Source organism: Elephas maximus, chromosome 5, assembly GCF_024166365.1.
Source record: "Elephas maximus indicus isolate mEleMax1 chromosome 5, mEleMax1 primary haplotype, whole genome shotgun sequence".
In the NCBI taxonomy this organism is placed as follows: Eukaryota; Metazoa; Chordata; class Mammalia; order Proboscidea; family Elephantidae; genus Elephas; species Elephas maximus.
This window is the reverse complement of record NC_064823.1, coordinates 29,055,900-29,083,644: the sequence shown is the minus strand read 5'-3', so window position 1 is coordinate 29,083,644 and position 27,745 is coordinate 29,055,900. Positions and strand designations below refer to the sequence as shown.

General features: G+C 39.4%; 1 protein-coding gene across 1 annotated transcript in view; it reads left to right on the top strand.

Moving 5' to 3' along the window:
* LOC126077513 (rho GTPase-activating protein 20-like) overlaps positions 1-27,745 on the top strand; it is a 60,420-nt gene that overhangs the window by 23,084 nt on the left and 9,591 nt on the right. Inside the window, 8 exon segments of the mRNA XM_049887054.1 lie at positions 3,725-3,892; positions 8,000-8,131; positions 11,363-11,404; positions 12,036-12,120; positions 18,780-18,857; positions 21,461-21,527; positions 23,836-24,024; positions 26,740-26,918. Of these exon segments, the coding sequence (XP_049743011.1) occupies positions 3,725-3,892; positions 8,000-8,131; positions 11,363-11,404; positions 12,036-12,120; positions 18,780-18,857; positions 21,461-21,527; positions 23,836-24,024; positions 26,740-26,918 (940 nt within the window).

The window sequence follows — 27,745 nt, the reverse complement described above, 5'->3', positions numbered from 1 at the left end:
CCCCAAGCTTCTACGTGGTCTTTCAAGACTTAAGTGGACAAGGTAGTCTTTTAATATACTATTTTTAAGCATCAAAATAGACTGGGGGTCACAGGAAGTGTTGGGTCTTGTTTCCTCTGAAATACATGAACTAGTTCTTAACTTCAACACTGGTTTCATGAAAAGTTACTCTTATTCATTAGATATAGTGCTACTGAGCACAGAAGAACAGGCTTTACATTCTCAGGAGAGACAATTTCTTGGCTCCATGGGAGAGCCTTTTCTGTAGGTCTATGAAAATGTCTTCCCTATTTATGAAAGCTTTTATGGTCTGTTCAAGCTACATGTTTTACCTATTAAGGTCAGATACTCTTAGATATTATTTGGCCATAACTCAGCCAAATCATATCTAAGACCATTTTATTGATACTGTCTCATGTTTAGAAAGTTTTTTTAGTGTTTCCAGTTTTATTTGATGTTCTTTATCAGTTTTCCCAGAAATCAAATATTGATTTAGGAAAGATGGGAGTTAATCCTCAATTATCTAAATTTTCATGTTAATGTAAAACGAAACTGAAATTTCTTCTTCACAAATATCCATATCATTTTATCTATGTTGGGTTAGAAATGGTCTTTTTTTTTCTTTTAAGTAAGTTCTAAGTGCTGTTTGAATAAAAGCTGTCACATCCATCATAATCTCCGCAGAGTGTAGCAGAGCAGCTTCTGTAGATTCAATAGTAGCTTATGGAATGGAATGAGACTTTTCAAAGCTATAAGTTGGTTTAAAAACATTAGGGAAATATCATTATATTTTTTCCTTAAAAAATATAGTAGATGCTTTTCATTAAGACCGTGTCAATGGTTACTTTTTTTATAATCAAGATTAACTAGTAGCAAATATTAGTGGACAACTTTAGAGTTTAAAAATACTTTTGATTTCTTAAACTTCATATTAATTTTAATCACAAACCAAACCCACTGCCATTGAGTTGATTCCAACTCCTAGTGAACCCGTAAGGCTTCCAAGGCCGTAAACCTCTATGGAAACAGACTGCAACATCTTTCTTCCACAGAGCTGCTGGTGGTTTCGAACCACCAGCCTTTCAGTTAACAGTTGCTCAGTTTAACCACTGCACCACCAGGGCTCCTTTAAGTTTCATTAACCCGATTGCCATCGAGCCCATTCCGACCCATAGCAACCCTACAGGGCAGAGTAGAACTGCCCCGTAGGGTTTCCAGAGAGCTGCTGGTGGATTCAAACTGCCAGCCTTTTTGTTAGCAGCCGTATCACTTCACCACTGTACCACCAGGGCTCCCTTAAGTTTCATTATAATCCTCTAAATTGACAACATTTATTCCAGTTTACATGTTCTATTTTATTACTGTCATTGACATTTGCCAGATTAAATAAAGACTTGGTAATCTGAAATTTTTAAGTGGCTGTTTACATATATTGAGTATGCAAGATATAATATGTATTATATTATTAAGTTGAAAAGAGTATTTCCAAAGATACACCAAGGATAGCTCTCTGTGGCTCACAGCTCCAACCTCTGGGTACTTGGTTCTAACCCCGAGCTTTTGGCGTTGCTTTCTGTGTGATTCTTCTTTTTTCATGAAATATAGTGATGTTGGCAGCTGGGCAGCTTTATCAGCCTGCTTTCTGCCAGTGGCATTTTGCGGATCGAACAGCCTTCTTTAATTCTGTTCTCTTCCTGTCCCTTTCACTTTAAACTCACATTGTTTCTGCTAATACAAAGTTTTCAAGAATTTTGTGGGTCTACCACGGATGTGAGTCACTGGCAATCACTTCATTAGACTCCACCAATCTTTCTGAGATACTTCCTTTTCTGGGTTTGGCTTCTGCTGAGATGGCTGATGGACAATGCCCAGAAGCTTCTTAGAGGCCCCTTAGAAGAGATCTGTGAGTCATACCCTTAATCTCTTCAAAGAGGCTTTTGTATGACTGAACACTCTCATCTTTTCATCTCTCTAATGTTTTAGCAAAAGATCTTACAATCACATGCTCAGCTTTTTATCTGTGCCACACTTTTAAAATCAATCTCTTAATTTTAGCATCTTTTGCCATCGGAATAGGCTGAGAATTTCCCAAATCATCAGGTTATGGTTCCTTTTTGTTTAATAGTTTTCTCAGTTTATCTTTCTTTTCTCACACTTTACTATAAGCAGAGAGAAGAAACCAGGACTGACCTTCAACAATTTGCTTGGAAATCTCCTCACCTAAATATCCAAGCTCATCATTTTTAAGTTCTACTTTCCACATAACTACAGAGCACAATTCCATTAAGCTCTCTGCCCGTATATAACAAGAATCTCCCTTCCTCTAGTTTTCAAGAACATGTTCCTCAATTCTTTCTAGAACCTCTCCAGCAGTGCCTTTAAAGTCCATATTTCTACCAATAGTCTGTTTATAAATGATTCCGGTGTTCTCCAAGTCAACACAGGTTTTCTCTACAATGCTTCTCACCCTTTCTGAGCTCTCACCAGCAGAATTTTTAACATCCGTATTTCTATCACAGTCTGTTCAAGGGAATCTAGGCGTTTTCTATCATACTCCTCAAAATTCTCCCAGCTTCCATGTACTGCCAATTCCAAAGCTACCTCTACATTTTTAAATATTTGTTACAGCAGCACCCACTTGCAGGTACCAAAATCTATATGAATTTTTTTATTGTAGCTGTAACAAATGACCACAAACTAAGTGGCTTAAAACAACAGAAATTTATTACCTCATAGTTTTTCTATGTCAGAAAGTCCAGGTGGACTTGGCTGGATCCTCTGCTTAGGGTCTCACAAGGTTGATCAAGGTGTCTTTAGGCCCTTGTGAAAACTCTGCTTCCAAACTCATTCAAGTTTTTGGTCAAGTTCAGTCCCTTGAGGTGATAATACTGATGTGACTCTTTTCCTACTAGCTGTCAACCAGGGCTGGCTTTTGCTCTTAGAGGCTGACTACATTCCTGTTTCAAATGTGGTTCATGCCAGCAATGAGGGTCGAATCTCACTCACACTTCAAATCTCTCTAACTTCTTTCTGTGCCATCTCTCTAAATCCAGCTGGAAAAAGCTCTCTGTTTTTAAGCATTCATGCAATTAGATTGGACCCACCAGGATATTTCAGGATAATCTCCCTATTTTGAAGTTCATAACCTTAATTACATTTGCAAAGTCTCTTTTACCATGTGACAAATTCATAGGTTCCGGGTTTTGGGTTTGGGGCAGAGGGGCATTCTGCCTTCCACAGTCCTACAAACAAACTTTCCTCCCATTATTCTACCAACATGGGTCTTGTCAGTGTCCCCAGTGACCTCCAGGTTACTAAATCTGATTGTGAGTAACCATATGCCTTGGCCTTCTGCAGCATTTGACATGGCTGTTCGCACACTTCCTGTAAAAGTATCTACCCTTGACCTCTTAGTTTTCCTCTTCACTGACAGTTCATGATCTGCTTTGATGTTTCTCCTTTTTCCCACCTCTCTGAGTTGCCATCCCTCAGGGCTCTTTCCTTAAATATGCTCTCCATCTACACCAACTTCCTCAGTGACCTCATCTTTTCAAATAGCTTTAAAAACTATAACCCAATGATTCCTAAACTTGAATTGGGGAGCCCTGTTTTGGGGATTGAGCTTGTAATTTTTAGCAATTGTGTCATCCTCAACCTTTGGAATAAAACTCTAGCGTACATTTGACTATTGACTACCTCTTCTGTGGTTTGCGGTGTGTTGCAGGAAAAGTCCTTCCACTGAGGTGGACACCCACAGTGAGACAACTACATTATCTGAGGGCCCCAATCGTACCCTGCTGATTCATGGCCCTGTGGAATTCAAAAGAGGCTGGAGAAGGCAGAAGCGACACTTCTTCCTCTTCAGTGATTTGTTGCTTGTGTCTAATTCCAAGTAAGTGTATTCTACTCACTCTTCTGATTATCATTAGAATTGCATTCTCACTAACAAATTGCATTTTAATAGCCCTTACTATAAGCAAATACAAAGTTTTTTTTTTTTTTTTTGGCATTTGATCTTTGATTTACTCAACAAATATGCATGAAGATCCTGCTTTGTATGGTGCCCGTGGAGAGGATTCAGTCAAGAATATGACAGGAAGGTCTCTCTTCCTTGAAGCTTACAGAGAGATAATAAAAATAGAGAGAAACACAGTTTGTGATTAGTGCTCCTGGGAAGAAGATACGTTGGGTGCCATTTGAAGAAGATAAAACAGTGTTAGAAAAGGGGTCCTCAGAAAGGTACCTGGTGGCAGCATTTAAATCCCTACCTATGGGATGGGAAGCCGTTACCATTCCTAGATTTGGCAGCTAGCCATCTAGCATGAAGGAATGGCAGACCCTACAGTGGGCGTGGCTTCTCCCCTTTTAGGGAAGGCTCAAGGAAAGCCCACATGACTGGAGTCTGACACATGGGGGTGTGACCTCAGTTATGACACTTGAGAATTAGGTAAGGATATGGTCACACAGGGTCTCAGTAACCTTTGGTGAGGAGTTTGGAATTTATTCTAGTAGAGTGACCATATCTGGCTTAAATTTTTAGGATATTGCTCTGGCTGTTGGTAGATAATGGATTGGAGGGTAGGGAGACTAGTTAGGGGAGGCAGTAGTCCTGATGAATGAAAAAAGAGGGCTGCATCTTGGGACTGGCAGTGAAAATGAAAGAGAAGCAGACAAACTTTGAATATATGTTGGAGAAAGAGCCAACTGGGTACACTTTTACACCAATACAATTTATACCCAGCTTAGAATATGGTGATTGCTCAAGAAATATATGAAGGTGACGAGGGGGAGTGGTGGTGGAAGGAATTGACTAACCTGGTCATCTGTTTATCTGCTCCATCAACATTTTCATTATGAAATATCGTGAAAGTGAAAGAATGATTCAGCATAGAAAATCTCATGAGGAAGCTATTTAGTCACTACGGAAAAATAAAACTCTTTTCTTTTGCCTTTACCTTTTTTTTTTTAACCTTGGCTCCCATTTAAGGCCTGCCATGGATAAAACATGTAAGATTAAGTACTAATTTTGTAAACTGCTATATTTAATGCAAATGACAATAATAACAGGTAGGATTTATCAAGGGCTTATTATGTGTCAGGTATTATGGTAAAGACTTTATATACCTAAGCTTGTCTCACCCTTACAACCCCCCTGGGAGATGAGATTGTTTTCCTTATTTTTCAGAATACCTTTATACTCAGAGGTCTAGTGGCCTCCCCCAGGGCACCATGTTAGTAATTACTGGAATGCACTTTTGAAACAGAACTATTTGAAAGCACAGGCTTTTACCCTGTGGTCCTGTGGCCACCGTTCTTCCTTTCTTTTGGATTTCATAGAACATTCATAAGCATGTAGTTTGTCTCTCACCATTGAAATCAACCTTTCCTTTGGGTTAAGTAAAAGACTAATTCCCATCTGTTTTGTATCTAGTGAGAAATAGAACAGAATGCCTAATAAACTAAAAAATTAATGAGATGTCTCCCCACTACCCCGCTGCTGCCATCAAAGTCAGCTACCAACAAACAAACAAAAAACAGAGGCAATGATAAAGATATAAATGTCTTAGAATGCATTATGAATGAGAGAAGTTGCCTACAGATATAACTGTGGATTGGTGATCTCTTTAGAAGTACAGAGAGGAAAAGGCTCTGTCCAGCCCTTGGCTTGAAGAGAGGCCCACACCCAAGGGCTTTTACAGATTCCACATGGTTACAACCATAGTCTCAGGACTTAGACTGCCTGAATTCAAATCCCAGCACTGTTGTTTTGGCAAGTTACTTAACCTCTCTGTGAGTTTCTTCATCTGAAACTGGGGTAATAGAGACTATCTGATGTAGTTGTTTCAGGATTAAATGACATAATATTCATAAAATGTTTAGTGCTTGGCATATGATAAAAAAATTTTTTTTTTTATCATAAGTGCTCAATAAATGTTACAGTAGAGTTGAAACTGTGTTCTGGGATCTTAGATGGCTTCTTGGTTTGGTTTCCACTGTGGAGTAGATAATTTTGAAACTTTATCGAACTAAAGAGAGAATTATAGAAATGGCTTCTTTGCAGGTCAGTATATTTGGAAGTTGCAACGCAGTGTCTTGGGTGTCTTTACACATTTAAGACCCATTGCTGTCGAGTCGATTCTGACTCATAGCGACCCTATAGGAAAGAGTAGAACTGCCCCATAGAGTTTCCAAAGAGCACCTTGTAGATTGCAACTGCCAACCTTTTGGTTAGCAGCCTTAGCTCTTAACCACTATGCCACCAGTGTTTCCTCTTTACACATAGATGCCTGTTCTCAAAAATACAAAGTCTGTAAAAGCAAGCAGATATGTGCTTGGCCTTCCAAATGGCCATGTATTTTAGCTTTATAATACATTCAGAGTTGCTATCCAGAAAAATGATTTTATATGATAAATGAATGTTTCATAAAAAATCTTCAAAAATGCAGAAATAGAGTAAGAACTATTGACATAAAATGTACAAAGAAGCCACCTTATATTACAAGGCGTTTTTGCATTATACTTATATTCAGTTGCTCTAAGCTGTGAATCTAGATTATCCATCAGGTGTACCTCCTGCACAATTCTTTTCATTTTGTAAATCCCATTGAAGAGTTTTAGCTCTAACTTGTCCTTGACTCAGTGGAGTCATAGGGATGTTTCCACATGAGGTGTCTTTGATCTTATTTTAGCTTTAGTGTCCCCACAAGTGGTTCTGAATAGTCATGAGTCCCAGAGCGATGTGCCCAGGTCCCCTAGGCATTCTTCAGAGGGCTGTAACTATTTAAATCTCAGGCCCAACTGACCACTAAATTTGCAAATTAAGTCAAGGGACATAGTGGTTTTATGTCAGAGTTATAAGGGGGATTAAGCAGAAATTCTCAGAAAGCAATGTCACTGCTGACAGTCAGTCATCTTCTGACTCTCCAGAGTTCAATGGAAGTGTGTTCATCACATATATATAAGACCTCTTGGCTTCTGGTCTAAATTTTATTTTTTTTTAATTTGGTTCAGTCTATAGGCTATAGTTTCTCAATTTTAGCCAGAATCTAAGGAAAAATCATATGAACAATGTCTCAAGAGTGGAAATTTGAAATAACTTATGCTTTAACGGCTACAAAAACTAAAGTTGAGAATACATTTTAAATCGATTATATGTTTTTCCTCTCTCTTGAAAAAGTATTTTATGAATATTTTTATAAATCGTAAATCATGTACTTTTTATCTTTGTTCAACCTCTCAAATACTTTTTGAAGTAAGCAAGTCATAAATAATGAATGAATGAATGTTTCCCTAAGAAAGTAATAATTTGGTGACATAAATGGTAAAGCCCTTGACAGCTAGCCAAAAGGTTGCCAGTTTGAATCCACCCAGAGGCCCCTCAGGAGACCGTTCTGTCTGACTGCATCCAAAAGATCACAGCCTTGAAAGCCCTATGGAACAGTCCTGCTCTGCACACATTTAGTAGCCATGAGTTAGAAATGAGTCGTGGCAACTAACAACAACAACAATTTTAAAATTAGAATTTCACAGAAGCTGGCTGAATGGACATGGGGAATACAGGGTGGAGAGGATTGTACTATCCGTTAGGAGGAGAGCAACTAGGAGTGCATATCAAGGTGTATAGAAATTTTTATATGAGAGACTGACTTGATTTGTCAACTTTCACTTAAAACAATAAACATAGGAAAGAAAAGAAAAGAAAATTAGAAGTTTTGGTTCCCAGTCAATAGTCAGCACTGAGAACAATAAACCAGTCAGTCTGTGGTTACTTGCTTCCTTCAATGAAGTATTTTCAGGGTTTTTTTCCTCAGCCAGATTTCCATCAGCACTTAGGAAAGCCCCATCTGACCTTTGACTGTGCTGTGCACCAAGGATAATAGAGATGAGGAAGGCATGCTTTGCTCTGGCGCCATGAAAACTGATATCTTACCATGAGCAAAGCTCTGCCTTGGCATTTAAGAAACAAACTAACAGAGTTTCTGTTGGGTTATCTTCCTAGGTATAGAAAGACCTTCAAAATTAAAGATAAAATACCACTGAACACCATGTGGATGACAGACTGTGATGACACCAATGCCAAGAGGTCCCTTGTTTTGGGCTGGCCCACCGTGAACTTCACAGCCACCTTTAGGTAAGAAGCACAGCTTGGCCTTGTATTTGTGTGGGTTAGCTATGTGAACCACATAGTCATCTTTTCTAGAATGGAGAGAAAAATATAATTACATTTTTTCCTCTATTTTTTAAAAAGAAAACATTTTAATCTGAGTGTGTTTTAAAACAATGACTCACTTACATGCCTTCTATTTTCCCAGAGTTTTTTACTCAAATATGTGCAAATTGATAGTAAACAATGGGAACTATCAGAGCTACTCCCTTTGGTTTTGACCAAGTGGTTATAAAAAAGCTCTAAGAGCTACATTGAGGAGTGAGTATTCAGGGTTCTGTTGAGATGACTGCATCCTAAATCGGTTCTGGCATAAGTCAAATACCTCAATTTTTTTTTTTAAGTTTTCATTAGCATTGCCTTTTACTATCACTATCTTTATAAATCTGGCAGTGTTTTGAAAAAAAAAAAAACCCAGTGCCGTCGAGTCAATTCTGACTCATAGAACAGTAAATCATAAAATGGAACATCTGCAAGTGAACATCTGAGAGTGATAACATCAGCAAATTACACCCTACAGCATATCACTAACAATAAAATGTACAAAAAAATGGACAGTTAAGTGAAGTTGGTCGTTACCTGAATACGTTGTGAGTTGGGGACTACCTGTACTGGAATAGACCTTTCTTAAGAAAGTGTCATTAAGTAGTCCAATTAAATTTGAAAAATTGCTTTTATGCTCCCAAATTAATTCCTTAAAGAAATAGTCATTAATCATACAAATAAAATCGATCATATTATCAATTACTTGGTTGGTTAAATCACTGTGATTACCTGATTTAATGTCCAAGAAGGTGACAATGAAAAATAAAGGTATGATCCACAAAGTGCAGATTAATTTTCCAAGACACATTTCTAGGCTTAGAATGGGAAATATCAACAGTCCGCCGTTCACAGTGGCCAGGCAACACGTCCATCTGCTCTTCTGAACAGCGGCACCCCAAGCCCCGTACTTGTTTTACCCAGAGTGTAAGTGTTCATCAAGTGCACTCAACACTCTTCTTCCTGACTTCTCCTCACCTCACTTCTCCACAGTCACACACATAATCTTTAAGTCAACTAAAATGTTTCCGAATTGTTCATCTATTACACTGTAAAATGCAGCTGTTGACATAACAATTTTCAGAGCTTATTAGGAAGAAACATGTGTTCCTATCATCCTCTGCATGTCTTCTTTTCCATAATAGATTTCTGTAAAGATTATCAGTTGCTATTATCCAACACCTCCTTCATGTTACAGATGAACGGAAGCAGTTTAAATTGGGAATACATGAAGCCTTGATGAGGGAACAGAATAAATTTACACAGGTTGATACAGTGTTATTGGTTCTAAAGCTATGTGAATATGTGTAAGGCATTTAAAACAGTGCCTGGCCCTGGTGCTTGCTATTATTACTCTTCTACAAATGGGTGTGAGTAATTAGAGGCTGTGTACATGTGCGTATGCAGGTTAGGAGGCCAAGTGGAAGACCCCTTGTCCTGATGAAGTAGATCCTGAAATGGTGACTTGGGGAGAGGGAAGAGCTATTGCTGGTGGGAATGTAGAAGGGTGCAGCTGCTGTGGAAAAATGTGGTAGCTCTTCGAGAAGTTAAACAAAGAATTACCATGTTGTTGTTAGGTGCTGTCAAGTTGATTTCGACTCATAGAGTTTTCTAGGCTATAATCTTTACAGGAGTAGATTGCTATGCCTTTTTCTCATGGGGCTGCTGGGTGGGTTTGAACCACCAACCTTTCATTTAGAAGCAGAATGCTTAGTCATTGCCCAACCACTCCTGGGTATATACTCAGAAGAATTGAAAACATATTTAAAAAAAAAATGCACACAAATGTGCATAGCAGCACTGTTCACAATAGCCAAAATTTGGAAACAACCCTGATCTCCACCAACTGATAAATGGATAAACAAATGTGAAATATCCATACACCAGATATTAGTAGGCCATAAAAAAGAATGAAGTACTGATCCATGCTACAACATGGATGAACCTTAAAAGATGATGCTAAGTGAAAAGAGCCGGACAGAAAGGACCATATATTTGATTCCATTTATGTGAAATATCCAAAATAGAGACAGAAATCAGATTCATGATCCCCAGGGCCTAGGTAAAGGCGGGAATGGGAAGTGACTGCTTAATCGGTAGGGGTTTTCTTTTCAGGGGAGGAAAATGTTCTGGAACTAGATAGTGGTGATGTCTGTATAACATTGTGAAGGTCCTAAATGCCATTTATGGTAAATGTTATGTGTCTTTTACCACAAATAAAATCTGATAAGTGAGAAATCTACGTACAAATGAAGTTTAAACCACTTTAAGTCTGAATATTTGATGCTGTAGTAACTTTAGCCGGGAAAATATCAATCATTAGTAATTTAGCAGTCAGTGAATTGATATTGATAAGAGGATCCTTCTAATTAAGGGTAAGTTTTCTAGGAAATAATTTAACATTTTACAATCCTGCTACCTATGTAAATAAATTAAATATTGAGTTTGTTTTTTTTTTTTCTTTAAAGAGATATTCTTGTTTCTAGGCCAAGGTAGTTCCATCCAAATGCCAAATATCTTAAGTATGATTTCATCTGAATAGTTCTGTACTTTATATTTGAGCAAGGCTCTAGGGGGCAGTGCTTAAGAGCTATAGTGTGCTATGGCTGTTAACCAAAAGGTCGGCAGTTCAAATCCGCCAGCCTCTCCTTGGAAACCCTGTGGAGCAGTTCTACTCTGTTCTGTAGGGTCGTTATGAGTCGGAATCGACTCAATGGCAATGGGTTTGATTTTTCGGTTTTATATTTGAATAGCACTTTACGTTGTCTTTATCAGTCAGAATCCACTCAAGGACAACAGGTAGGTAGGTATTAAGTTGTAAGAACACCCTGAGGTATAATTAACTTCCTTTCCAATGGTGACAAGTGACAGTCACGGCTGTTAAATGTCCAGATAACTTGCGTATATGGTTGCAATCCAGTGTTTAGATTTCAAACCAACTTCTGTCCCACTGTCAGATCTACTTCCCGTCGCTATAACGTTGCCAGTAAAAGAGCAGGGTCACTCAAGGGTCCAGGTGTGTGAAGCGCACCACTTGCATGGGCATCCACAACAGTAGCAACTGGCTGCTGATATTTTATCAGGAATGGCAGTCATTACAATGTTAGTATAAGTGTCGCATACATTTTAATTTTTTTTCCTTTTTTATTCATGCAGTTCTTCAGAACAAAAGGAACAATGGCGCTCTTCCCTTCGAAGGTATTTGTGATAAAAGATATAATCTGTGATAAAAGATATTAAAAAATGCAGGTCTCTGTAAAAGAAGTGCCCCCAATTATTCCTCCCTCCTTAGCAGAAATTGTTGTACTGTCCTCAAGTAATTTATTTAGATTTACATTGGCTACTACTATAAATAATGTGCTCTTATTTACATGCATGTTTCACTTATTTTGGAGGCAGTTCTGGTTACCAGTCTCCTGTTTCCCTTCTCTCCAACTTAGACGTTGGGGCTAACTTTACTCCCAAAACATATATTAAATCTCCATGAATACAGGTTACTGTAGTGAGAAATTCACAAACCAGCTGTTGCTGCCTACCCTTGAACCTAGGAAGGTGCTGGGCCCCCTAGTGCAGACAGGAAAGTTTTTAGGACCTAATCTGCTGCTCAAATCTCACGTGACAGGGACCCCTTTATTTTCTAGGCCACGTCTTATTTTCCTGAAATAGTTTTGTATGTTTTCTTCTAATCCATCCTTTGATCTTGCTGAGTCTACCCACCTGCTTTTAAAATGGCATACAGTATACTGAAAATATTAGCAACGTAGTTTGATTTTCAAATAAGCTATTGGCTAAATTAATACTCTTTTGGCTTATGATTGAAATCGTTTAGGTACATCAATCTAGCCAAAGAGAAAGACCACCTGAAGAGCATTCCCCTGAAAATCTTTACTGAGGACATCGAGAACTGTGCCTGTGTAAGTGTCTTTAAGCCCCTAAATTAAATTCCTTGTCTCTGACTTAGGCAGAAGGAGAGAGAAAGAAGGCATGGAGACAGTACCATGTGGAAAAGCATATGTCTTTGTAAAAGGCAAACAAGTGCTAGGCAATATGAAGCAAGAGGAATCCATGTTAGTTCCACTGTTTAGCTTTGAAAGAATTTTGCATGTTGAATGTCCTTCATGTTTCTCTGGATTTGTCTAATAGCAACCAGAGTGACTTGTGCTAACGAAGTGATTTCCACAAGGAGGTATTTCCTATCAGATTTGAGCACTGTCTTTCCAATTGTTAAATACATACAGATTGGTTTTGGTTGTTTCTGCAGGTTTGTTTTTTTTTTTTAACATTTTATTTGGAAATGGCCCTTTATTCTTAAATATTTATATATTTCCTAAGAGTAAGAATACTCTGTTACTTTACTGCCATGCAGGTTCACTCCTGTCAGGTGAGACATAGATGTAGCGTGTGCATGATTCTCTAGAGCCATTTCCCTTTCTAAGGTCAGATATTGCATTTAGTTATGTCAAACAGAGAATAGTTTTGAAATATTCTTCATTCTGAGGATTGTCAGGGATCGAATTGAACAGGGATGTGTGACTTTCTAAGGGATCAGTATGTTTGTACCTCTTTTGTTTATGCAAATGGAGGAAAAGCATTTAGCCCCAGTTATTGTGTATCATTTGATTTCTGCGATTTCAGCGCAGTAGGCAAGATGCTCACACTGATGAATAAGATGGATACGTCATGTTCTGAATATTTTTGTGACATTGTGGCCTGTCATACTTTACAGCAACTGTAGATCCCACAAAACAGAATTTGTAGGTGAGAAAAGGAGGTAATTTGAAACAGTTATTCCTGTTCAACAGCAAAAGGCACGCGGATGCCTTGACCTATTCCCAAGTGCCTGACGCCACTGCACGAAGGAGAGGAGACTCGAGAGTTCTCCTGTAGCGAAGCAAATGCTGGTCTCTGCCTGCTTTGTTTTCAATTGGTTCTGTTCAGAATTTTCATGGAAAATCACATTGGAATTAAAAAGAAAAACTTAAAAATAATACCTGCAGTGTGCTACATTCATTTTCTACATTCACCAGAGATTAGAGTTTTCCTCTGACTTTCATTCTTGTGAGAGTTTCCTTAGCATTTTTCCATACTACACAGCTGATGCCAACAAATTTTCTTTTATCTGAAAATGTCTTTATTTCCCTTTCACTCATGAAGGTGTTTTCCCCCACACAGAATTTTGTTTGCAAGGCTGTTTTTTCCTTATAGCTCTTTAAAGCTATTCCACTGTCTTTTGGTCTCCATGCTTTCTGATGAGTAGTCCACGATCAGACAAATCATTGATCCTCTGTATGTGACTTATCATTTTTCTTTGGCTGCTTTGAAGATTTTCTCTACGTTTTTAGTTTTCAGCCATTTGACTATTATGTGCCAAAGCATGGTTTTCTTTTAATTTATTCTGTTTAGGGTTTACTGAGCTGCTCCAACCTGTAAATTTATGTCTTACACCAAGTTTGGGAAAATTTTAGCCATCATTACTTCAAACATTTTTTCTTCCCCATTTTCTCTCTTCTCCCTCTGAGAAAAGTGTATTGCATGTTTTGATATTGTCCACAGGTCCCTCACACTCTTTTAGTAATTTACATTTAATTGTTTTTCTTCCTCAGTTGGAATCTTATTATGGATCTATTTTCAAATTCACTGACTCTTTCATTTGTCCTCAATATTATGCTGTTTAGCACATCCAATAAATTCTTTCTTTCATGTATGTTTCAGGTAAATTTTTCATTTTAAAATGTTTTCTATTTCTATGCTGAGATTGCGTGTATTTTTATTTGATATGAACATATTTTCCTTTGTATCATTGAGAATCTGTGGAAAGAGATGATGGAAAAGCTCAATATCATCAGTCAGAACAAGGCCAGGAGCTGACTGTGCAACAGACCATCCATTGCGCATAAGCAAGTTTAAGCTGAAACTGAAGAAATCAGAGCAAGTCCACGAGAGCCAAAATATGACCTTGAGTATATCCCACCTGAATTTAGAGACCATCTCAAGAATACATTTGATGCATTGAGCACTAGTGACCAAAGACCAGATGAGTTGTGGAATGACATCAAGGACATCCATCCATGAAGAAAGGAAGAGGTCACTGAAAAGACAGGAAAAGGTCAAGATGGATGTCAGAGGAGACCCTGAAACTTGCTCTTTAGCATTGAGCAGCTAAAGCAAAAGGAAGATTTGATGAAGTAAAAGAACCGAACAGGAGATTTCAAAGGGCCTCTCGAGAAGACAAAGTAAAGTATTATACTGACATGTGCAAAGAGCTGGAGATGGAAAACCAAAAGGGAAAAACACACTCAGCATTTCTCAAGGTGAAAGAACTGAAGAAAAAATTCAAGCCTCAAGTTGAAATAGTGAAGGATTCCATGGGGAAAATATTAAACGATGCAAGAAGCATCAAAAGAAGATGGAAGGAATACACAGGGTCATTCTACCAAAAAGAATTAGTCGATATTCAACCATTTCAAGAGGTGGCATATGCTCAGGAACCAATGGTACTGAAGGAAGAAGTCCAAGCTGCTCTGAAGGCATCGGTGAAAAAGAAGGCTCCAGGAATTGATGAAATATCAACTGAGATGTTTGAACAAAGAGATGCAGCACTGGAGGTGCTCACTTGTTTATGCCAAGAAATATGGAAGACAGCTTCCTGGCCAACTGACTGGAAGAGATCCATATTTATGCCTATTCCCAAGAAAGGTGATCCAACTAAATGTGGAAATTATAGAACAATATCATTAATATCACACGCAAGCAAAATTTTGCTGAAGATCATTCAAAAACGGCTGTAGCAGTGTGTTGACAGGGAGGGAACTGCCAGAAATTCAGGCCGGTTTCAGAAGAGGACGTGCAACCAGGAATATCATTGCTGATGTCAGATGGATCCTGGCTGAAAGCAGAGAATACCAGAAGGATGTTTACCTGTGTTTTCTTGACTATGCACAGGCATTCGACTGTGTGGATCATAACAAACTATGGATAACACTGCGAAGAATGGGAATTCCAGAACACTTAATTGTGCTCACGAGGAACCTTTACATAGATCAAGAGGCAGTCGTTCAGACAGAACGAGGGGACACCGATTGGTTTAAAGTCAGTAAAGGTGTGCGTCAGGGTTGTATTCTTTCACCATACCTATTTAATCTGTATGCTGAACAAATAATCCGAGAAGCTGGACTATATGAACAAGAACGGGGCATCGGGATTGGAGGAAGACTCATTAACAACCTGCGTTATGCAGATGACACAACCTTGCTTGCTGAAAGTGAGGAGGGCTTGAAGCACTTACTAATGAATATCAAAGACCACAGCCTTCAGTATGGTTTACACCTCAACATGAAGAAAACACATATCCTCCCAGCTGGACCAAAGAACAACATCATGATAAACGAAGAAAAGATTGAAGTTGCCAAGGATCTCATTTTACTTGGATCCACAATCAACAGCCATGGAAGCAGCAGTGAAGAAATCAAAAGATATATTGGCAAATCTGCTGCAAAGGACCACTTCGAAGTGTTGAAGAGCAAAGATGCAACCCTGAAGACTAAGGTGCGCCTGACTCGTGCCGTGGTATTTTCAATCACATCATATGCATGTGAAAACTGGACAATGAATACAGAAGACTAAAGAAGAGTTGACGCCTTTGAATTGTGGTGTTGGCGAAGAATATTGAATATACCATGGACTGCCAAACGAACGAACAAATCTGCCTCGGAAGAAGTGCGGCCAGAATGTTCCTTATAGGCAAGGCTGGCGGGACTGTGTCTTACATTCTTTGGACATATTGTCAGGAGGGATCAGTCCCTGGAGAAGGACATCATCCTTGGCAGAGTACAGGGTCAGCGGAAAAGAAAAGGTCAACGAAGTGGATTGGCACAGAGGCTACAACAGTGAGCTCAAGCATAACAATGATTGTAAGGATGGCGCAGGACCGGGCAGTGTTTCGTTCTGTTGTGCATACGGTTGCAATGAGTCGGAACCGACTCAACGGCACCTAACAACAACAACAACAACATTGAGCAGAGTTCTAATAGGTGCTCTTTGTCTCATGATTTGAATATCTGGGTCATCTGAGAGTTTACCTCAGTCCTTCAGACTTGGTCAAATTTCCTGGTTCTTCATAGGTCAGGTAAGACTTTAGCTCATAGAACAAACTAGGCATATTTGCATATTTTTAATTAAATCATGCAAAAGGTTTTTTAAAAAATTATTATTTTTTTACAAAGATGTATTTGTTAGAGTGTATCTGATTTATTTACAAAGAGCAGCAGCTGGATGAAATATACAGGTCCCAGGAATTATTGTTTTGAACAGGTGTGTTCCTTATGCTAAGAAAAACCATTATCTCACAAATGAAATAAATTAGGGAGGGATTATTAGCATTTCAAAAGAAATTTTCTACTTTACAAAAGATTTCATGGGAGAATTCCTTTCAATTAAATGGAAGGGTTTTCAGATATTTTAAGAAACAGCAGAACCTTTACTTCTAATGAAATACCAAGCTAAACCCTCATGTGTGAAACCTTCTAGGCACTTTAGCAATGGTTGCTGTTACTGGGTGACATTAAGTTGGTTCCCAGTCACAGCGACCCCATGTACAACAGAAAGAAACACTGCCCGGTGCTGGGCTATTCTCACAATCATTATGTTTGAGCCCATTGTTGCAGCCATTGTGTCAGTCTATCTTGTTGGGATCTTCTTTTTCACTGAACTTCTCCTTTACCAAACATGATGTCCTTCTCCAGGGACTGGTCCCTCCTGATAACATGTCCACAGTACATGAGACGAAGTCTCACCATCCTTGCTTCTAAGGATCATTCTGGTTGTACTTCTTCCAAGACACATTTGTTTATTCTTCTGGCAATCCATGGTGTGTTCAGTATTCTTCACCAACAGTATAATTCAAAGGCATCAGTTCTTTGGTATTCCTTATTCATTGTCCAACTTTTGCATGCATATGAGGCAACTGAAAATCCCGTAGCTTGGATCAGGTACACCTTAGTCTTTCAAGTGATATCTTTGCTTTTTCACAGTTTAAAGAGGTCTTTTGCAACAGATTTGCCCAATGCAATATATCATTTCATTTCTTGAGTGCTGCTTCTATGGGCATTGATTGTGGATCCAAGTAAGGGGGAATCCTCGATAACTTCAGTATTTTCTCCATTTGGAATGATAAACATCATGGTAAACTTTAGCAATAGGAAGCCCTAATGCCCCTGATTCTGGGTCCCTGAGCTCTACTTCTGGGCTGTGAGACACTTTTTCAGAATCCTTGGGGCTACATCAGTGCATTTCTGATGGTTTTGTTTCTGAAAATTGAATTAACAAACAACTTTCAGGGCCATCTGTCATATCAAGAAATTGGCTCATAAGAATAAAACAAAAGGACAAATGATGAATTATGAAGGGGTTTCCTTTAGCTTTGTTTTTAATATCATTTTTGTGTCAAGGCCTATGAGTGTCCACTTAGGCTGCTTATCTGTCTTCTTTAAGCCCTGTTTACCGGAAGACATAGCCCTCAGCGTGGATTTATGTGCAAATACTGTAAAACCTATGTGCACATCTTGGTTACATGGCATAATCCTGTTTTTAAACAATGTCTCTTAGAATTCACGTAGTTGAACAGATACCATCTCAGAATCCTCAGAGTCCCTTTCAGGTTGTTTTCTGCAAATTGTCCCCTGCTATTTTTTTTATTATGGATCAATATGTCAATGTGAGGTGTAGTTGAGAGCTATTACAGATACCCCGTTCACTGGCAGAGTTGGAACAGAACTTAGATTTCTAAAATTTTCAGTCTTGTTTCAAACCATTGGTTTTATTTTATTTTATTAATTCTATTGTATTTTCAACAGTATGCAACAATAAAAACGTTAGTAGCCACTGTGCATGACTTAGAAAATGGCGACTGAATAGTCTTTTGAAAAACATTTTTTATAGCCAGTTCTTATTCTGATGTTACCATAACTGTGGGTGAAATGCAAATCAATAAAGCCAGACTGTAAAAACAGAACTCAGGAAGAGAGAGAAAGGGTCTAAATCTCTCCATTTGAAATCGTCCCCCCATATGGAAATATTGTTGAGGGGCTGAGGATCAGTCTGTGTGCCCTCTCTGAATTCTCAATCTTTCTCTTTCTTAAGCCATTATGTTCGTGTGCCACACATCCTTTATTTTAGAAGAAATAGGTGTTTTACTGAAATGCTTTCTGCTGCCTTCATATTTAAAACAAAAAACCAAAGCCCACTGCGTTCGAGTCAATTCTAACTCAGAGTGACCCTATAGGACAGAGTAGATCTGCCCCATAGGGTTCCACGTAACACCTGGTGGATCTGAACTGCGGAGCTTTTTGGTTAGCAGCCATTGCTCTTAACCACTCTGCCACCGGGGGCCCTTCATATCTAAAGGAATGAAAAATAAAATCCTACTTAAGGATCTATGTTCTACATGTGCTTTACTTTGTCAGTGTCTGAAATCAAGCTTTGCATTTAGAATATGGATAACAATTTGCAATCATTATTTACAGAGCTGTTTTGAAATTCTTTTCTTACAAATGTATTTTTTATTTCATTTTTACAGCCTATAAGTTTAACAGTAACAAATTCAGATACAACCAATGACATTATCAACAAGTCACTACCAATGCTCGGAATAACTGTAAGTTACCTGCAAACAATTTTTAGTTAAAAACCAACTTTGATTTTTGAGAGTTGTGTGTGTGTGTGTGTGTATAAAATACAACTGCTTTCATAAGGCAGCTGATTGTTATAGATACCTAAGGCATATTTTGTCCTCCAGAATTTAGAAATTGAAAGCCTCGAAACTCTGATATTACTTTCTACACAGGTGCTGTTCTTATGCTCCACTTTTAAATTCCATGTGACCTTGAAGTCATAGAATAATTAAATTGAACTATAGTTTTAGAGTGCTAATAACAGCATGTATTTTTTACTGTATATATTGTATATATATAAGACCAAAAACCCCTTGCCATCAAGTCGATTCCGACTCATAGCAACTGTATAGGAAAGAGTAGAACTGTCCCATAGAGTTTCCAAGCAGCAGCTGATGGATCTGAACTGCGGACGTTTTGGTTAGCAGCTGAGCTCTTACCCACTGAGCCATGAGACCTCCATTATATACGTATACAACAAAATTTTTATAAGATTTTTAGTGAGATAGTTGTAAACCTCCGCCTTACCTGTTCTGTTTTACTGTTCTTTCTGAGCCTCCTTTCCTGGGTCTTCCCCTCCCGTACCTCATTTATCCTTAAAAAAAAAAAAAAAAGTTTTTTTTTTTTTGGGTCACTCTAGGACTCAAACTCAGTATGATGGATCCTACAGGATGTGTTTTGTAGTAAATTTTGATGTAAAGAACCCACGGCTAGAAGTCATAGCCCCTTACTGCAGGTCCTGAGGATGAGATGACTGATGCGTCTAATGAGTTGCTAACGAGGGAGACAAGTTCTGAAGGAGATTATGAATTTAGGAGCATTTGTGTGCCCACCACTCTAGTCCTTGTTTTGCTTTTAGTGTTTGCTTCTTTATATTTTGATGGGGCTGAGCTAAGTTAATGAAATTTTTCTCATGGAAGAGGTGGGCATGTTTGAGAATGAGGGTGAGGTTGGGGAAAAGGAAAGAGTAATTGTAAGACTCTCCTGCTATATGAACACCACACAATTGAGAACTATTATTAAAGAGAGTGACTTTCAGATGGATAGAAACTGTCGAAAGGACTTAGATATCATGGCTCCTTAAATAATGCAGAAATATGAAAATGCCTTGCTGTTGTGGCGTGACGTGATTATAAGACTTGTAATTAAACTCAGCCTGATCTACTGATATAATACCAAACCAAAAACTCATTACCTTCGAGTCAATTCCGACTCATAGAGACTCCATGAGTGATATAATAAAGCCCCTGAAAAGCCAGAATTTGGCTTAAGGAATCAATGATTTCTTTACTCGAGAAATTTAATAATACATTTAAAATAAAATTGAGTTTATATTCACTCAGTAAATCAGATACCTCTGCACCTATATGATATACATGCCCTGAAAAGGAAAAGTTAAATCTTGGAAAGAGCGAGTGGCTTTAGGTGTAGAATAGATTGATCAGTGATACAGCTCATTTTGTTTTACATTTGTGATTTTCCTTTGCTTGAAGTCATCAGTTTCACCAGACAAGAAAGAATTTCTACTTTACTAAAAAATCAGCGTTACTTGGCTCTGGCTGTTGTATGGGATTCCAGCATAGTGTTCCCAGCCCCTACCTTAAAAGAAAAGATTTTTGTTAGATCTTATTTCCTATTTGAAATACAATTTTGAGCATATTTAGCTGAGAGAGTGTGTGTGTGTGTACGTGCATACACATACGTGTGCTTGTGATAGCCTCCATAGCTGGGACCCTCCTTCATACAGGCAAGGCCATGATATCTTACCAGGAGTCAAGGGCAGGCATATGAACTACCACCAACAACTCCATTTGAAACATAACTTTTGCTTTATGTTTTTCTGGAGGACTGTAAAATAGTTCAGCAGAGTGTGTATGATTGAGATGTGGTTGCTTCAAGGGGGCTTTCTAGTATTGCTGGGCAGTAACTCTGCTGGGATAATAGTTCTCTGCATCTGGCCTGATCTCCAGCTTCGCGCCCTTTATCCTTCTTGCTCCAGAATGGAGCTTGTCCAAACCAAAGCCAGTGGACTGACTTCACTCTGCCCATCTCCTCAAGGTCTTTGGGCATTTGTCTGTCTGCTCAAGGCAGCTGAACTTGAGATGTTTTTCAAGTTTTCCTTTGCTCAGACATAGTCACGGCAGGCTGTGTGTCTCTCTGAGCGGCACACTTGTCTGGGCAGAGACAAATGAAGAGAAAGCCTAAGGTTCTCCAAGGAGTCCAGAGACAGCAGGACCGTCAAGAATAGATTAGGCTTTTCTTTCTTAGTGAAGGAACCTAAATATGATTTCATATCCACGGGCCACCCATAAAGTGAAGGACTGATTGCATTGTTGTTCCATAGATCCCCAGCCTATCAGAAGGGACAAAGCAAGAATCTGGAGTAGTCTACTGGGTGCTGGGAGAGGGACGGGTTGCTGAAATCACGACTGCTAACTCAAAAACTGGGGCCAACTCCATGCACTTACAGTATTTACACTGGTCCCAATTCTTTTTCTTTTTGAAAACATAGAAATGTTAAAGAAATGTGCCCTCTTTCAAGTACCTACTGTGAAAGAATTGTTGTGACTTTTTTTTGGTCTCCAAGGGCTCTAAGAGTGATTACCAGTTGTGGGTCAGTTCTGGCAAGAAAGAGGCCCCATTCCCACTCATTGGTAAGTGGCAGGGAACTCTAAGACGGGGCTGACTGGATTCAAAATTATAACTCTAAAGTCTCAGAGTATTGCTTGTTTGGCCTTAAGTTTGAATATCCTTTGGAGTAAAAACTTCTCACAATATCCATTCATACATTTGATAAATAAATTATGAAGCTTTACTCTATCCCAGGGAATAAATAATAACATCTCTTCATTCAGCAGCTTGTGGTCAAGTTGGGGAGAAAAATGTGAAGTTTTCCTTTCTGCTTTTTCACTTGACATACAGCCCTGTCTTGATCAACCTCTCCTTATTTTTTATGAAAGCAATACGGATTGAAATTTCTTTTCCCCATACATCATATTTTATATTCCATTCTTGAATTATTCTGTTCCATGTTCTGACTACGAAGTAGCCTCTGTGTTGTAAGCATCCTCTAAAATGCAGCAGGTCTCTCTGTCCAACTACAAGTACTTACTGAACACCTGCTCAGCGCCCAGAGCTTCTCTCAGCATCACAGGCGAACTGAGATAAGCACATCTAGATTCCTGAAGGCTTCACTGGACGACTGACCTGCACTTTGCCATTTTACATTTTACAGGCTGAGTTTTCCAACATTTATTCTCAAAATTATTGATAAATAGATTACACCTCTCCTGAAATAGTTATTAGAACCATTTAGCTAAAAAAAAAAAATTCTTGGATTAGCAAGTTGATTTAGTGTGGTCAAAAGAAATAGAGCAAATAAAATAAGGGAAGGGACAGGTTCTGTAGCAGAGCTTGCCATGGGGCGATGGTGAGAACTGATTGCCGCTAGAAATCCTGTGGGGGTGTTCCCTCTTATCTACATTATCTTCTAAATTCTTTCCACCATCCAGGATGTTTCCAAGCGATCTGAATAATCTAAAAACCAAGGTTTTTAGGATTCACAGAGTGCATGTTCTCCATCTCAGAATATAACAAATCAAGTACACAGCTGAGGATCAAAATCCTGTTTCATTTTTTGTATTAACGTCAGCATCTTTGTAAAAGTCATTCTGCAATAAAATACATGAATAAAAATCAGACTAATACTTGAAATATATTTATTTAATAAAATGTGTTCATTTAGATGAAATGAATGTAGGTGGTAACTTCTAAGCTTAGAACAGCTTCAGGCACCACTGCTGACCCTGTGGAGTCTTAATCTTCCGTCATTTACGAGGGTCCTTTAACAGCCATTCTGTACATGGATTTTCATGTGCTTTTAATTTTTTTTTTTTTTTTTCACTTCTTAGTTGTGGATTAGTTCCTGGTTACCCTGATGAATTTCTTTTATTTTGTTGCTCTCATGGAAGCTTCTTTGTGGCTTAGTTCTTGTTATGAACAGAGCATTCGTATTGTATTTATACCAGGAGAAACGGAAAGGCAAGAGCTCACCACCTTACAGTCAGTCAGAACTAGAAGAAAGGGAGTGTTTGCTCTCTTCTTAAAAAGCTCAATCTATGTTGCAGCGCAGGGTCTCTGAGAATTCGATGGAGAGGAAGCCATTGGAAGCATGAAAGAGCAAAAGATATCATTTGGCGGTCAACACCTAATGATTGAGGGTTCCGTTTCTCTGTGTAAACACTGTTTTGGAGTAGGCTTCTGGGCTTCCAATACTCTGCAGCCTTACTTCTAATTCCGCCTGTGAGGGCCACCCTCACTCCAGCGGGGGGGTGGGGGGAGGGGGAGAGGAGGTAAGCATAAGGGCAACTCTACCTGCTGCTCTGACTATAGCATTAATGAAATGTAATGAAATACCTGTTAAATGGACATACGTGTTAGAGAAGAGTGATCCTAGTGAGTCTTGACACGTATCATCCAATTATTTAAAGAACATTAACTGCCAATGTTTATTAATATATTTACTTTGTTACTCTGATCTGTATACATCTGTGTAATATTGATGGTAAGTGCTTTAAATGATGATTTAGGCTGGGGTGGTAGTCAGGTAATTTGCCTAAGATGCTCAGATCTAGTTAGTTTCTAGGCAGAAACTAGAGGGCTTTAAATATTCTCAGATGGAAACATAGTAAAAGTCAACATGGTGTAGTGCTCAAACTGATCTCTACTTTCCAATCAGGTAACATATTTTAAAGACTATTTTCTCTTTACATTTTTTAAACACCTTTCTTGGGCCCCTGCTTTGTGCACGGTCTCCGCCTTGAGAGCACACACAGGAGACACAGCCTTCTTTATCCCCGAGGCCCAGCACGCCAGTGTGGTGCACGTGGGTGCCGTAAGGTAGCTTTGATCACACCCATCACCAGTCGGCCTGAATCTGTATGTACATGTTTCTCTGTATAGGACATGAACATCCCTATGGAATAATAATGAGCCATCTTCAAGCCACTGCACTCCTGCCACACCGCCTAAGGGGCTCCATATCTCCATCTACTCTCCAGGAGCCCTTCTTACTGGAGCAGCCATTCCCAGAGATGGGAGGTCCGTTCGTCCTAAAGCCCAGGCGCCCACTGAGGAGCCAGGAGCAGAAAAGTGAGTCCCTCCCCTCCTGCAGGTGTCTTCTCTCAACTCATGTCTCCATTCCTAGAAACAAAATCATAACACAGAGCTGATTCTCCATGCCAGGGAGAAGGGCAGTGTAGAGAAGGATCCAATCTTCACCAAGAATGAGACTGAGAGAAATGCCAAGGGTCTGTCCTCAAGAGCCAACTCACTTCTAGAAAGCTTCTTTTCATTCCTCCAGGTAGTAGTAGTTCCCTTCTCTGTATCCCCAGGGCCCTTCATGCATATTTTAAGTATGTGTGTACATATCTGTGTGTCTTATTAGAATATGGGCTTCTTAAGGCCTGGAAAGCCATGTTTTCCCCATCTCAGGGCTTTCCTCAGGATCTAGGCCACAGCAGAAGGGGATTTATGACTGCTTAGCTTAGACACACAAGGAATGGAAGAGTGGAGTAGAAGAGTTTCGGAGCTGAACTGGAATCTATTCTGAGCTTGGGCTGAAGTGGCCTCTAAGTTCTACCTCCACAGCGAGCCATGAGGCCAAGCTCACTTTCCCTGTGTGCTTCTGACCGAGGACTAGACTGGAGCAGGACCAAGTGTATATGGTTGGGGGCTTTTTAATCTTCCTTCTTACCATTCTTTTTCCTATCATTCCTGTATTTTCTCATTAGTATTTCTCTTTTTGAAGAAAATGTATTATTAATTTGAGGAATAGTGTGGCCAGAATGGAATTCCCACTTAAAGTGTTTTTATTTTTATGATAGTTATTGTATAAGCACAAAGTTTTACACATTTTATTTTTTAATATTAATACCCTATTTACAAGCATGAGGTAACACTACTCCAATCTTGCCAGGACCGTTGAAGAAAGGCTAGGTTTCTATAAAGTTAGCTTGTTCAATATCTCATGGTTTTTATGACAATAGCACTTATTTTCATTGGTCCCAGAGCAACATGAACTCTTAACACAAGATAGTGTACATAACAAAAGGTCCGTCTAAGCCCCAAAGTCCTTTTGAGAAAGTACAGAACTCAGTTTATACTTTCCCTTCTGTTTATGTCACAGAGTAGCTTTATATATAGCTTTAAATCAAATGAGTCAGAATCGATCGACGGCACTGGGTTTAAATCAAGGGATAGAGCAATGTTCTTAAGAGGTATTAAAGCTAAATAACTGAATACATTTGGATAGTTTTAGAAATAATAAAATCAGGTCAAGGGTAGGAAAACCAGGCCGAGTACAACTACTTCACCTACATATTAACCTGTACGTTCAACATTTGCACATGTTGACATTGCTGGATGTATAGAAATCCCTTCCTGGATTGAGGAATGTGTTTGTTTTCCTTGAGACTTTTAAAACGATGGAGTGTGAATGTTAGGGCAGGAAGAAAGAGTCTTAGTTAGGTGGAATGGTGGCAATCCTTCATGACTGCATACCCTCTGGAGGGTGCTAAGCCAAATGGAGAAGGGGATGGGGTCTGCTTTCAGAGGAGGAGACTGATGTCTTGATTGCCTTGGGCCCTCTGAGTGAGGAAAATCATTCTTAACAAGGTTACTATGTGCTGTGCCTTGTGCTGAGGAGTACATTATACATTTCATCCATTTTAGTACTCAGTTCCATGAGATGTCATGTTAAAGTTGAGGAACCTGAAGTTCAAAGAGATTGAGTAATTTGTTCCCGTACCTGGCAGAACCCTGTGATCCAGCACCAGAAGTACCGCACCTAAGGTTATACTTGTCACATCCTAGAAAAGCCAAGTCAATGGGCATTTAAGGATATTTGGTGAAATGTTGCTCATCTGTTTATCCTTCCACAACTTGGCTCGTCTATGGACTCTTTTAGCATCTGGTTCTAAGCAGCTTAAGAAAATATTAGGATATCTTATCAGGAAACATTCATAGCTGAGTAGTAGAAAAGACCTCTCTGAACTCAGGTTTCATTGCTGACCACCTGGTCTTAGAAAAGCTCTTCTTGTTCAGCATTCCTTTGACAGGGACTGTTGGGTAGCTAAAAATCATCTCTGGGTAGCATGGGTCGGTGTTACAAGAAACAAGGCCACCTGAGTTCTCATCACACAGCCAGCATTTAAAGGTGACTTCCCAAGAATCCTGTCCTCAGGGGGAGGCACATCTTCCATGGAACTGCCTGAGGGTTGTGGCCCCTTGGAGTGAAGGAGTTATAGGCTGCCCAGGAGCTGGGGTCAGGGAGGTTGAGTCATGAAGGGCAGATATTTTTGATAAGAAAAAGTTCACAATAGTCAGGCACTCACTCAGAAAGCCAAAGAGGAAATCTAGAGGGGGGAGACTTACCGTAAAGGTAGGTGATTATCAAACTCTACTTGATTTTGATACCACTCTTTTTAGCTTATCAAATGGGATCTGATTCCTCATGGATCGTATTTAACATCAGTGAACTTGTACCACCACGCATTCGGTGCCTCAGGAGGCACTGCAACGGGAGCAGATAGCACCTGTAGGAAGTGTCACCTCCAGAAGAATTGAACCTGAGTCTGATCAAGCCTCTGGATGTAACTATCCATTTATAGAATAAGGGAAAACAGAACAAGTTAACACCACGAGGATGTCATCCACCTGCCCAGGACGGGGGAAATTCTACACACTGAATGACTCCATTTCTCTCTCTTCTAGCCCTAGCAAACAACATGCTCTGCAAATGGAAACAGTGGAAATAAGTTTAAGTGAATTAATCTACTACTTCTAACAATCTCACTTCTTCCTTAGATGCAGGCCAGAAGACAGGTGAAAAGAAATGGCCTATGGTGAACTGGGCCTTTCGGCGGAACCCCAGCACTTGCCAGGACAACGTGTGCAGGGCTCTACCATCCCCCGAGCCAGGGAAGCTCTTTGGGGTTTCACTCAAAGATGTTTGTCCCAGTGATGACCTGCCTACTCCTCTCCGGGTAGGTCTCCTTTTGGCCTTCTGTGGCCCCCTGAGGAGGGAGATTGAGGAAGAGAAAACTCTGCAAGCCCGTGTGTTCTCATCCAAATCTATTTCTAAGTGGAGAAAGCACTAGACAGCCCCTGGCTTTGGCTGAGAAGCTTTGTTATATTCTTTCAAAGAAGAAAAATTTGACTTAGTTATTGCAGAATCATAAGGTAGACACAGAGAAGAAGGTAATTTTTCCATTCCAGTAGTTTCAGCAAAGACCCACATATGTCTGCTCAGATAAGTCAGAACGTGCTCTGTGTTTACCAGTCTCTGAAGCAGAGGTTCCACCTCCTTTCACATTCTCCTTTCAGCTCCTTCCTTGAACTCTCAGCTTTCCCTTAGTTGCTTCTTCAGCTGAGACTACTCAATCTTACAACTCAAAATATTTCATATGGTGTTTGATTTAATATTTCAGATAGCGTTTGATTTTATTTCAAGTGCATAAGCTTAAGACTACAAGACTTACCCTCTGGCATATACCAATATCTTAATCCTGATAGAATAAGTCAAACGAAAGCCACAAAGTTTAGCTTGTGTTGTCTCAAAGTAGTGTATTAAACCATCAGTGTTTACAGTTATTGAGTATCTAGTATCCCTCCAGGGGCTATACTAGTGCTTCACATGCTTGATGTGAAGAAAATCATCATCTTAAGGGCATGCTGGGTACCACCCCAAACCCTGCAACTTTCACGGAAAATTTGGGGTCCTTATCATTATCATCAGAGAGCCCTGGAATTGCAGTGGTTAAGAGCTGGGTTGCTAACCTAAAGGTTGGCAGTTGGATTCCACTGGCTGCTC